This window comes from Salvelinus alpinus, chromosome 32 (genome assembly GCF_045679555.1).
Source record: "Salvelinus alpinus chromosome 32, SLU_Salpinus.1, whole genome shotgun sequence".
NCBI classification, from domain to species: Eukaryota; Metazoa; Chordata; class Actinopteri; order Salmoniformes; family Salmonidae; genus Salvelinus; species Salvelinus alpinus.
The window spans coordinates 22,204,090-22,218,069 of NC_092117.1; the positions used below are offsets into that span (position 1 = coordinate 22,204,090).

The window sequence follows — 13,980 nt, forward strand, 5'->3', positions numbered from 1 at the left end:
TGCCATAATACTGTATGATATTATATATTGTTGCAAAGTAAACATAGTTCACTGGGGTGGGATGATGCATAATGAAACCCATCACCTGTCTTCACAGGGGTCAGGGGAAGCAGGATATCCTGTCATTTCTTAAAGATAACAGCATTTGAAGGGTTAAGGTCAGAGTCAGGGCTATTGTTAATTTAGTGAAAACATTATGAACCTCTGTAAACCTATCCTCAGACGCCAAGGAGAGATGTACAGTACAAATCACTGTGGAGAAAGGAATTCATTATCATGTCTCACCTTAAAATGGGACAGGGCTGCGAGGGGTGGGGGTGGTGATAGGGTATCCTGGCTAGGAGGGGGGTGTGGAAGGTCCGGGGGACATATAAAGACAACAGACTGATGTCTCAGGAGGTGGAGCAACAGGGCATTACACACACTCTGCTCTTCCAGCATCCTAGGCCCTGATGGAACACTGTACAGAGAGAGGGAGACCAAACGTCAATGAAAATGTGTTCAGTAAAATGCTGTGCTTATCAGAGGAAATGGAGACTCAGCGATTGTATGCCATTTACAACTATTTCATTCACACCATTACTGTAAAATGAGATTTGCTTCTCCATGCAATTCAATGTCAATACTAAAAACCAGAGCCGGCCATATTTGGTTGGGGGCCCCCCCACCTCACAGGCAAAACATTTGATTGGCCCCCCTCTTGACGGTGGAGATTTAAAAAAATATGTTTTAAAGTACATTTCTTGCAATTCTACACATTTTAACATGGGGAGTAGAGAAAATGTTGTAACTTTAAAGCAAACTTTCTGCAATTCTACACATTTTGACACGGTGCAGAGAGAAAAAAAAAAAATGACAGCCCATTTCATGCAATTATACCAATTTTGCAGTGTGGTGGAGGGAAATGTGTGCAGTTTTAAAGCTAATTCCCTGTAATTCTACACATTTGCCAAGATGTTAATGTTAATGATATATGAGTGAGAGTGACAAAAAAATCAATGGGGCCCCCTGCATGCCCGGTCGGTATTCTACCATGATTACTACACTGAACTAAAATATAAACGCAACATGTAAAGTGTTGGTCCCATGTTTCATGAGCTGAAAGATCCCAGAAATATTCCATATGCACAAAAACAGCATTTCTCTCAAATTTTGTGGCGTTGGGGTTACGGAATAGGCAGGCATAAGCTACGGACAACGAACACAACCTCATTTTATCGATGGCAATTTTAATGCAGAGATACCGTGATGAGATCCTGAGGCCCATTGTCGTGCCATTCATCCGCTGCTATCACCTCATGTTTCAGCATGATAATGCATGGCCCCATGTCGCAAGGATCTGTACACAATTCCTGGAAGCTGAAAATGTCCCAGTTCTTCCATGGCCTGCAAACTCACCAGACATGTCATCCATTGAGCTTGTTTGGGATGCTCTGCATCAATGTGTACGACAGCATGTTCCATTTCCCGCCAATATCAAGCAACTTTGTACAGCCATTGAAGAGAAGTGGGACAACATTCCACAGGCCACAATCAACAGCCTGATCAACTCTATGCGAAGGAGTTGTGTTGCGCTGCATGAGGCACCAGATACTAACTGGTTTCCTGACCTACTCCCCTACCTTTTTTTTTAAAGGTATCTGTGACCATGTCTAATTGAGTGACTGTCAGTGATTGACATAACAAGATAAAACTGCTGATGCGCAACAAATTTTCAAAATTGCACCTTGTGTATTCTACTATTCTAACTCTCACCAGTAAATGGGGGCCACTTATGTGGCTTATGCCTGGAGCCGGCCCTGCTGAAAACTTTAGAACTGGAAACAACACATAAGTAAGCGTCATGTGAATCTACTTCATGGTTCCCTCTAGTGAAATTCAACATGTAGTGCAGTTTGCCATGGAACGTAAAATAGTGTTGAGTACTTGTTGTGTCAAACTAAGTGGAAAATTAAAATCCACACAGTTCAGACTAAGAAATTCTAAAAGCAATGTGGATTATCTTGTAAAGCCAAATATCTTTTAACAAGGATTACTGAACACTTGACCTGGTTCCAAAGTTTTCACCGTGAGCTTTCAATTCCAAAAAACGAATCCTTTCAACAGCCTCCACTTGTCCTACATTTCAGAGATATGATTAGCTCATCCAACCTTTCCAGAATGAAGGAACTTGAATGCCGGGCAGGAACATTCCAGCAGCATACCACTCTGCATTCCACTGCTAGCTTGCCTCTGAAGCTAAGCAGGGTCAGTCCTGGTCAGTCCTTGGATGGGAGACCAGATGTTGCTGGAAGTGGTGTTAGAAGGCCAGTATGGAGCTCTCTTCCCTCTAGTCTTAAGATAAATGCCCAAGGGCAGTGATGGAGACATAATCTAATTCCTAACTCTCCAGCGGATGTGTGGTGAGTGTTCTAGTGCAAATTGGTTGCTATGCGTAACCCAAGTGGGTGCTACACGTTGTATGAGGTAAGCTTCCCCATACTATTAAAGTGCTTTGGGTGTCTAGAAAAGTGCTACAGTGCTTTCAGAAAATATTCATACCCCTTGATTTATTCCATGTTGTGTTACAACCTGAATTCAAAATGGATTAAATAAAAAAAATTCTACACAGAAAAACCCATAATGACAAAGTTTCTAGATTTTTTTTGCAAATTTATAGAAAATTAAATACAGAAATATCTCATTCTATAAGAATGCAATACCTTGTATTGAAGCACTTTTGGCATTGGTTACAGATGTGAGTCTTTCTGGGTAAGTCTCTAAGAGCTTTGCACACCTGGATTGTACAATATTTGTACATTCTTTTTTTAATTCATTATTTACATTTTTTTTTTTTTATTATTTTTTATGTTCAGGTCTTGCCATAGATTTTCAAGTAGATTTACGTCAAAACAGTAACTCGGCCACTCAGGAATATTCAGGGTCTTCTTGGTAAGCAACTCCAGTGTAGATTTGTCCTTGTGTTTTAGGTTATTGTCCTGCTGAAAGGTGAATTAATCTCCCAGTGTCTGGTGGCAAACAGACTGAACCAGGTTTTCCTCTAGGATTTTGCCATTCCGTTTATTTTCTATTCTGAAAAAATGGAGAGTGGTACTCAGTAATGTGTTGTAATGGATTTTCCCCCTAATGTAACACTCAGAACAAAAATGTAGTTGCTTTGCCACATTTTTTGCAGTATTACTTTAGGTGCATGTTTTAGAATATTTTTATTCTGTACAAGCTTCCTTCTTTTCACTCTGTCAATTAGGTTAGTATTGTGGAGTAACTACAATTATGTATATCCATCCTCAGTTTTCTCCTATGACAGCCATTAAACTCTGTAACTTTTTTAAAGTCACCAATGGCCTCATGGTGAAATCCTTAAGCAGTTTCCTTCCTCTCCAGCAACTGAGTTAGGAAGGACGCCTGTATCTTTGCAGTGACTGGGTGTATGGATACTCCATCCAAAGTGTAATTAATAACTTCACCTTGCTCAAAGGGACCTTAAATGTCTGCTTTTTTATTTTTTACCCATCTACCAATAGGTGTCCTTCTTCGTGAGGGATTGGAAAACCTCCCTGGTCTTTGTGGTTGAATCTGTGTTCGAAATTCACTGCTCGACTGAGGGACCTTACAGATAATTGTATGTGTGGGGTATAGAGATGAGGTAGTCATTCAAAAATCATGTTAAACACTTATTGTGTCCATGCAACTTATTATGTGACTTGTTAAGCAAATGTTTACTCCTGAACCTATTTAGGCTTGCCATAACAAAGGGGTTGAATATTTGTTGACTCAAGACATTTCAGTTTTTCCTTGTTCATTTGTAAAAATTTAGAAATTGTGTAGTGACAAAAAATCCCAATTTAATCTATTTTAAATTCAGGCTTTAACACAACAAAATGTGGAAAAAGTCAAGGGGGGTGAATAGTTTCTGAAGACACTGTATATAGAATAAGTCCAATCAATCAATTTACCTGGAAACATTCTCTTTTTACGTCTTTTTGTTTTTCTTAGAATGTTTTTGCTGTTACCATCTGTTTGTATCTTTTTTGGGGAGCTCAGGTCCAGGAGAACCGTAGGGGAGAGTAGATTATGTTGAGCCAAAGGGTTAGTTGAGCCACCCCGTTTCTAGGAAACCATCCACAAAATGAATCATGTGATCAAAGATTTAGGAAGAGCTCATCATTTCAGGGTGTCTGTGAAGGAAGAAACCACAAGGAAAAAGTGGTAAGCAAGGTAGGTCCAAAAAACTGATTTTCAAAGTCAAATTAATTTATTGTTATAGGTTTCATGATGCTTGTATCTAAACCAAAGTAAATAGTTTTAAGATTGTTTTATACATCAGTTGGGGTCTCTATAGGATACAATATGAGGTTCTAAACCTAGCATGAAAGTGAATCCTTGTAGCTGTGTGGGCTAATATAGTAAAAAAATATCTGCATTAGAGTAAGTTGAGCCTATACAAATGATCATGACATTTTGTCAGTTTTATGCCTAGTATTTTTGCAATGTGTCATGCATATGAACTCAAGATAGTGCATGATTATTGTTACAGAGCAGACATCATCATGCCCGTGTATACAAACGTAAAAGAAGCAGGGGCCTAGCCTTCCTTGATGTTCTTGAGAGAGCAGCCAAGGAAGTGAGAGAAGGGAAGAAGTCCATTGGACCAGCAGCAAGGATGAATAAATAGACTGAATGACACTGATATGTACATTGACAAAAAGAAAACCAACATGTACCTGTGTGAAAGAGAGGCTATGACAGAGTAGCAGAGGAACACAAGGTCTTATCTGAAGACATGGAGTCTGAGCTTGCTAAACATATAAACAATTTCAAGAACCAGTTTCATGGGCTTAGTAGCCTCAAATGCAGAGAACTTTCCGACAAATTGGCACATCAAAACAACATCCCTGTCCCTGACAACTGGTCAAGCAATGCCAGGGTAAGTGATATTGAACAGAGAGATCTATATCTGAATGTAGGCAAACATTTAAGAGATACAAGATACCACATATGCAAGATACCACATTCCATTAATTAAACATTAACCTACAAGCACCATCACCCACTGTCACAGGACACCATCACCCACTTACCCCAAAGCGGCTCAACTTATCCTGCCCCTATGCTCAACTTACCAAGAGACCACTTTTTTTGGACAAGATATGTTTTCTAAACTTTTATGTTTACATGAATTCTGATTATCTCAACATCTTGAAATATATCCAGATATCTTTGTTAGAAGAATACTATATTTCCCTTGACGTAGTGATGCTGAATGTAAAGAAATTGCTAAACTTACCCCACTCTCCCTACTGTATGGCACAACTTTAGAATAAACGGAGGGAAGAGAATGTGAAACATTGGGGTGTAAAGAGTTTGTTTGTGCGGAGCCGAAGCAGGTACAGGTCATGACTATAATGTCATGCCAGTTACATAACAGATGTATAAGCAACAAGAGACGCATGTTGTGTGAGCGCAAAGGGGGTGGTACCAGCCCTTTTGAAAGGACCAGATTACAGCGTGATAGTTAAAGAGGAGGTAAGCCAAGAACATGAGGTACAAGCACATGTGCCAAGTATGGGGGACAAGAAGGTTTTTAAACCCTGAGTGTGTGACTGGAAAATGTGAAAGTATGGGGGGGTGAAGCGGTGGGTCGCTAAATGGGAATACCCTTGTGACAGCTGCTGCTGCTTTTCTTTCTATCTTTCTCCTTCTCTCTTTTCTGCCTTTTCTTACCAGTCTTGCCCTGGTGGGCTGACAGCGCAGGACGTCCGGACCGGGACTTCCTACTCCTCCTATCCCCTCCCTACTTCAATCTGTTGTCATTTTCTCTTGCATCCCAAAATGTACAACAAACTCTGCCGGCCAGACACTTCACTCTTATTTCCAGTAATCAGACAAACGTATGAGAGGAGTGAGAGGAGAGAGGGGGGATATAGGGGTGCTGACTGCCATAACAGTTGCAGCCAAATACTGTATATTGGCACCATTGCACTTGTCCTAAACAATTCTTTGTTTCTTCTAAAATAATTGGAAATTGAACACGTTGTTATTGGATTGTCAACATTGCAGAACCTATTTTTTTTAAGTTTACAATGTTAATGAAGAAATTTCGAACAAATGGCAATGATAGAATTATTGCCACCCTGGAGCTAATACTTAGTTAAACAGCCTTTGGCAATGATAAAAAATAAATGTAAAAAAATGTGCTTGCTGCACGTTTCTACTGGCAGTTTGGCCAACTCTTCAGATGTAAACTGCTTAAATTCTTCAATGTTGTGTGGTGCCTTCCACCGACTACTGTTTCCAGATTTCGTCATAGGTTTTTGATGGGATCTGGACTCATCACTCTGTTATTGAATCTCTCCTATGTTTGATTGTAGGGAGGGTGTTATTTTGATTGAATGTTTAATTTGGTAATCTGTAAACATATCACTGATCTGTTCTTGGCTCTCTCTAATTCTCTCCTTCTCTCTTTCTTTCTCTCTCTCGGAGGACCTGAGCCCTAGGACCATACGTCAGGACTACCGGGCATGATGACTCCTTGCTGTCCCCAGTCCACCTGGCCTTGCTGCTATTCCAGTTTCAACTGTTCTGCCTGCGGTTATGGAACCGCCACCTGTCCCAGACCTGCTATTTTCAACTCTTAATGATCGGCTATGAAAAGCCAACTGAAAATTATTCATGATTATTATTTGACCATGCTTGTCACTTATGAACATTTTGAACATCTTGGCATAGTTCTGTTATAATCTCCACCCGGCACAGCCAGAAGAGGACTGGCCACCCCTCATAGCCTGGTTCCTCTCTAGGTTTCTTCCTAGGTTTTGGCCTTTCTAGGGAGTTTTTCCTAGCCACCGTGCTCCTACACCTGCATTGCTTGCTGTTTGGGGTTTTAGGCTGGGTTTCTGTACAGCACTTCGAGATATTAGCTGATGTACGAAGGGCTATATAAAATAAACTTGATTTGATTTGATTTGATCTGTACTGCCAAAAAGCACTAATTTTGTTTAATTGGTCCACAGAACATTTCCCCAGGATTTAATGCTTGTTTAGGTGGGTTTTTGCAAAGTTCAATAGGGCTTCTTGTGTCTCAGCAGTGGGGTCGTCCTATGTTTACCAATGACCAAATTAAGCATTCAAAGAAAATAACAATCAAACATGGGGGAGGCTAGATAATGCTGTGGGGTTGCTTTGCACTGGGGGCCTTGGGGCCTGGGGGCACTGGGGGCCTTGGCACTGGGGGCCTTGAACGTGCAAGACATCATGAAATTACGGTAGCAGGTGTTTTGGAGTGCAGTGTTCAACTGTGTCCAAAAACTGGGTCTCTGTTGAAGGTTGTTAGTCTTTCAGCAGGACAACAACCCAAACACACATAAAAAGTACCCAGGAATGGTACAAGAATAAACACTGGACTGTTCTGGAGTGGCCAGCGATGAGTCCAGACCTGAATACCATCACAAACCTATGGCAAGATCTGAAAACAGCAGTTGGTGGAAGGCACCACTCAAACATTGAAGAATTTGAGCAGTTTGCAGCTGAAGAGTGGGACAAATTGCCATTAGAAAGATGCAGCAAACGGATAGCTACAATAAACTTTTTTTTGCAGTTATCTTTGTTAAAAGAGTATTCGCTCAGGGACCAATATTTTTGTCCATGAGATTATTTACAGAGCTCTGTAAACTGGTGAACTACAGCTGTACAAGAACTTCTGTCGGCCACTGCTTGTCCTGCTCTATCGCCCCACTCCACACCCATTTCCTCAATTGTGTCAACTCCCCTCCACCCTTTCCAGCTCCTAATTGTGCAACTGTTCTGATATGTCTTAATTTCTTAGTATTTTTTTACTATTGGATTATGTGTGTATTGTAATTGTAGTGCTAGATATTGCTGCATTGTTGGCGCTAGAAACATAAGCATTTTGCTGCACCTGCAATAAACATTTGCAAAACTGTGTAAGCGACCAATAAACTTTGATTTAATCTGTGAGGATTGGAACTGCAAGTCATGTTTAATTGTTATAAACTAATGTTAACCTGAACTAGGACTACAGTTGTGTAGGTTACTAACCAATTGAATACAGTGGAATAATGTTTTTGTCTCTTTTATTAAGACAACTAGCTATTATGACTGATCATTTCCCCCTTGTAATGTTTGCCTAAATTCTATGCCCTGAAAATGTCTCTGGGGTGATCTATGATGTGATGAATAGGGTTGCTATTGGCAATGACTCACTGGAATATACAGGGTCCAAAGACTGTGGCCAGGTTCTCCACAGGCATGTGATTTGATTGGCTGTGAGAGGCCACCCTTGACAGGAAGTGGAGGAGGTAAGACAGGATGCTGTGGTTGTCGACAGGTAGGCTGCTGAGTTTCTCTTTCAGAGCCGCGTTCAACTCTGCCTCATTCTTACTTTCTAGAGAAAATAAAGAAAATCTTGACATGAACATTAGCAACACTTCATATCAAAATTCAATACCTTCTCATCGACAGGGCTGTAGTGGAGCAGATTGAGAGCTTCAAGTTCGTTGGCGTCCACATCAACAACAAACTAACATGGTCCAAGCACACCAAGACAGTTGTGAAGAGGGCATGACAAAACCTATTCCCCCTCAGGTGACTGAAAAGATTTGGCATGGGTCCTCAGATCCTCAAAAGATTTTACAGCTGCACCATCGAGAGCATCCTGACGGGTTGCATCACTGCCTGGTATGGCAACTGCTCGGCCTCCGACCGCAAGGCACTACAGAGGGTAGTGCGTACGGCCCAGTACATCACCGGGCCCAAGCTTCCTGCCATCCAGGACCTCTATACCAGGCGGTGTCAGAGGAAGGCCCTAAAAATAGTCAAAGACTCCAGCCACCCTAGTCATAGACTGTTCTCTCTGCTACCGCACGTAAAGCGGTACCAGAGCGCCAAGTCTAGGTCCAAGAGGCTTCTAAACAGCTTCTAGTTATTATCTATGCATAGCCACTTTAACAACCCTACCTGCATGTACACAATTATCTTTATTACCTCAACACCGGTGCCCCCGCACATTGACTCTGTACCAGTAGCCCCTGTATATAGCCCCGCTATTGTTATTCACTGCTGCTCTTAATTATTTGTTTTTCTTATCTTACTTTTTTCTTATTTTATTTTTTTTAGGTATTTTCTTAAAACTGCATCATTGGTTAAGGGCTTGTAAGTAAGCATTACACTGTAAGGTCTACACCTGTTCTATTCGGCGCATGTGACAAATACAATTTGATTTGATTTGATAGCATCAACATCAATAGCATCATTCTGTAGAAAATCTAGGCTTAATCTTTGGAAATACCAATTGCACACCATAAAAGTATTTATCATTACTTATTTTCAGAGTAGTGTTTGAACCGCACGTAAACAAGTGGTGCACATTGCTGAGATCTTTTACCCACATCATAAAGCAAAATTTGCAGAGAACAGTGGGGAAGCATGTTTGTGGGGACTAAAGGTCAGACTGTGATAGATTAACAATCTGCGATTTTCCCCAGGTGTGTCCTGGTCTCACTACTTATGTCAGCTATAGGTTAGCAGAAACACACATATCATATGGAAACTGTGACCTGGATTTAACATACAGTATATGGCATGAGATAACTCTGAGTGATAAAATCTGTGCATGATAAATATCACCTTGTCCAACATTTACACGATTATCAAAAGGTCACGCCAGGGTAAGCCTACACGAAACACAGCCCTTATTTTAAGTGTTTCTAAAATCCCCTATGGGAAAAATGAGTGGTCGAAAAACGATTGGAACCATTTCCCTGTTTGACCGCTAGGTTTTATGGGTATTATGACACCCCCACTCTGGGGCTCTATGGCTTCCATGCTTTTAAAAAGTGATCTTGTCCGAGATGTCGGACTTGAAAACAGTTACTATCCATAGAGGTGGGTTTTTTGGAGGGGTTTTGGATAAATGCAGAAAATAAGGTATGTGGTAAACATAGGTTTCGAAGATCTTATGAGATCTATTTCATCAGCTAACATCACTTTTTGGGAATTTTGAAGCATTTATGTAATCAAAACAAGCACATAGAGCACATAAAGGCTTCATAATTCATAAAGTTCGTGTTAACTGTCTGATCGTATCTCAGAGAACAAACGTATAAAAGGTTGTGTTAACCTTATTTTCATCATTTATCCCAAAAACCCATTCTTTGCCCATTCAATTCATCCATATGAATGGCTGAAAGAACCAGAAGTAGAAAATGCTAACACATTTCAATTTTTTAGTACTACAAGCTGGCGAGCTCTATTGGATCGCTGTGAGGGGTTGCCCCAAATTCTGGGGCAGGCCCTAGCGAAGGGTCAATCGCCATACCTGTGAGGCTGAGAACCAGATCCTTGCGCTGAGGCTCTGGTATGATGGGGCTGGGCAGCTCCCTGAAGAAGAGCTTGAGCAGGGAGGCCACAATTGAGACATCCTCCTCCACCTCAAGATCCATTCTCTCTCCCCTGTCCCACATCAGCCTCAGCTGCCTGGTCCTTAACACAGAGCCAGACAGACGGAACAGACCCCTCTGCTGCAGACCTGGAGTAAGGGCAGGGGATGGACTGTGAACAAAGTAATGTGTGTGTGTGTGTGTGTGTGTGTGTGTGTGTGTGTGTGTGTGTGTGTGTGTGTGTGTGTGTGTGTGTGTGTGTGTGTGTGTGCGTGCGTGCGTGCGTGCGTGCGTGCGTGCGTGCGTGCGTGGCAGTGTGATGCCTTACCATTTCTGTCCAGGAAATCCACCATGTGTCGCAGCATGCGGGGCACTCCACAAACAAGCTGTCCATCTTCCCTCAGCCTCTCAAGGGTTACCCCAAAGACAGGACTGGTGTCAGGGCCTGGAACAGTCGGCTCAGGGCTGATCTTCGCATTGTGCTTCCGAATTCTCACAGCAGATGAGTCGCTCTGCATAGAAAAGACACCAAAACTTTAAGCTGTAGGAATTTTTGTCGTCCTTATCATTATTTCCTGAGGCTTAGGATAAGAGGCAACTGGATAGAGTCGTCAACACAGTATAAGAGTCAGTTATCCCACAGGCCAATCCACAATTGTAACTCCTCATTTTTAATTTTGGGTAAATCCATTTGAATTCAATCACTTTTTGATATAAACCCTACCATACCATGAGACATCCATGTCTTCCTCACTGGAAAAGATAAACGGTTGAGATTTCTATAATTTAAAATCTTACAAACAGGGTTGTCAAACTATTTGTATAATTTCTTGAATTAAAAAAATGATATATCAAATTCAGATAAAAATGTTAACCTGAAATGTTAATTACTTGAAAACGCGTAAACTCAGATGTTTTTTTCATATTTACATATGTTGTAGCTTAGACTCTATTCTACATCATCTGATGTTTTTGTTTTGTGCACGCCAATCGTTGAGACACAACATGTTCTTGAATACAGGGTGGGTGTCAAGTTTTGGCTGATACATTTACTAAAATGGGAATAAAATAAAAATGTCTACTTTCAAATGGTACCACAAAGATGGTTGGAGATCCAATGGTGTACCCGTTAAATTGTATGGGTCTGAAGGGATAGGTCTATTCTATGAATTCTATTTTTATGTTTGAAATGACACCCACCCTTATTCAAGAGCATGTTGTGTCAACCAATGGCGGGCACAACACGAAAACCTCATATGATGTAAAGTAGGGTCTAAGTTACAACATATGCGAATATGAAAGTTAACCCGTTTTTAGATAATTGATGTTAAAGATGCACTATACAGAAATCGCTCCGCCATGTCCTGGTTGCAAACATATTAATAGTTTGCCTATTTCAGTTTATGTGACAAAACAAGCAAGTATAGTGTAGAGAATCATTGTACCATCTAAACCGCTGTGAAATATATTTTCAATTACCAAAAATATTGCATATTCAGCTGTTTGAAGTTGTTGTACAAAACCGAAAGTAGAAGATGCAAAAACAAAACGTAAGAACCGGAAGCATACAAACAGCGCACATAAAACAGATCTAACGCCTAATGACATATCTAGAACTGAAATGTCTATGTGAATTTGATCGGGTAGCCCCAAAAGTTACATATTGCAGCTTTATGGTTAAAAAAGTCATACTTTTTATTAAAAAAGTATAATAATTGAAGAAATTATTAAATAGTTTGACAACCTTGTTTGTAAACTTTAAATGATATCAAACTCCACTGTTTATATTTTCCAGCGAGGAAGACATGGATGTCTCATGGTATGTTTGTACGTAAAATGGTTCAACGTTGAGCACCTTTACCTCCTGAATGTTTGGCATTCAGGCCCAAAAATTCCCTTTCTGACCACTTTTTTCCGTAGGCAAACGTGTATGGAAAGTTGTATTTAAATCAAAGGGGATGCTGTCAAAAAGTGATCGAATTAAAATGGTTTTACCCTTTATTCAAGCCATTGAAAGCCATGCTAAAGTGTAATCTCTCTGGGTTACTGCTTAACTTGCACTTAATTAACATTAAGCCTACACAATTAGGACTTTTAGAGAGGATTTCCACAATTAAGTGACAAACTGAGGAACAAAGTGTCTGCTCAAATGGGAAAATTGTCTGAAGTTACGTAACGTTTACTGTATTTCCTGTAAAACAGATGGCATACATTAGCTGAGAATTCCTAATTTGGCTGATGCATTCACTGACAATTCAGTTTTCGCTTACCTGTCTTTTATTCACTAACAAGCTATATCCAATACTGAATTGCACTGTAGGACTTGTAAAATAAGAAATTACTCAAACTTACACAGAGAGATATCGAGGCACTTGCTCCCATCTCAAGTCGATTTTATTCATTGGAATGTTCTTCCTCCCGATATCTATCAAAAAGTTTGATATTTGAGGCAAATTTTTAAAAATCCATCGCCCACACACGTGTGTATATTTACAGATATGAAGAAATATACCTAGCTTTACAGACAGCAAAAGAAAAAAGAAATATTTTACTGTAGGCCTTGGCTAGTATTCTGTTTACATGTTTGTGTCATGTGACAAGTATTGTAACTATGGAGATTCCGCAGAGGGTGCATTCAATTTCCCGCCCCAGTCAGAATGCGGTTAATTTCCTCCTAACTGAAACATGGTAGTGGTATTATAGGCGGCCTGCATGTGCATACTACCTGTTTTTTTATTTTCTGCTACCATGTAGTCAAATATACAATGAACAAAAATATTAACGCAACATGTAAAGTGTTGGTCCCATGTTTCATGAGGTGAAATTAAAGATCCCAGAAAATGTCCATACACACAAAAAGCTTATTTCTCTTACATTTTGTGCATAAATTTGTTCACATCCCGATTAGTGAGCATTTTTCTTTTGTCAAGATAATCCACCTGACATGTGTGGCATATGAAGAAGCTGATTAAACAGCATGATCATTACACATGTTCACCTTGTGCTGGGGACACTAGGCCACTCTAAAATGTGCGGTTTTGTCACACAGCACAATGTCACAGATGTCTCAAGTTTTAAGGGAGGCCTGCATACTCACAGACATGTCACCCATTGAGCATGTTTGGGATGCTCTGGATCGAAGTGTACGACAGCATTCCAGTTCCTGCCAATATCCAGCAAATTCACACAGCCATTGAAGAGGAGTGGGACAACATTCCACAATCAACAGCCTGATCAACTCTATGCGAAGCATGAGGCAAATGGTGGTCACACCAGATACTGGCTGGTTTTCTGATCCACTCCCCTACCTTTTTTTTGTATGAATGTGACCAACAGATGCATATATGTATTCCCAGTCATGTAGATTAGGGCCTAATGAATGTATTTCAATTGACTGATTTCCTTATATGAACTGGAACTCAGTAAAATCTTTAAAATTGTTGCATTTATATATTTTTTCAGTTCCACTGAGATGATGCAAAGTTTTTTAGTGGGAGGATGGTGTACTGCCAAATGACTGAATTATGTCAAACTTTCCAAGTAGTGCTCCCTCACCAAAATGTTCACCACATGTGCTGAAGTC

The 13,980-nt window shown here is 40.4% G+C and overlaps 1 protein-coding gene across 2 annotated transcripts in view; it reads right to left on the reverse strand.

Moving 5' to 3' along the window:
- The window catches only part of LOC139562363 (protein FAM13C-like), a 62,268-nt gene extending 48,380 nt beyond the window's left edge, over positions 1–13,888 (reverse strand). Inside the window, exons 1-6 of one of the 2 annotated variants that reach the window (XM_071380040.1) lie at positions 12,910–13,888; positions 12,750–12,822; positions 10,726–10,909; positions 10,337–10,546; positions 8,224–8,404; positions 286–460 (exon numbers count right to left, since the gene is read on the reverse strand). In XM_071380040.1, coding sequence (XP_071236141.1) covers positions 286–460; positions 8,224–8,404; positions 10,337–10,546; positions 10,726–10,909; positions 12,750–12,779 — 780 coding nt within the window. In that variant the 5' untranslated portion in view covers positions 12,780–12,822; positions 12,910–13,888. Of the gene's footprint in view, positions 1–285; positions 461–3,956; positions 4,143–8,223; positions 8,405–10,336; positions 10,547–10,725; positions 10,910–12,749; positions 12,823–12,909 lie in introns of those variants that run through there. The other variant, XM_071380041.1, reaches the window with a different exon arrangement.
- Positions 13,889–13,980: the final 92 nt, after the last annotated feature.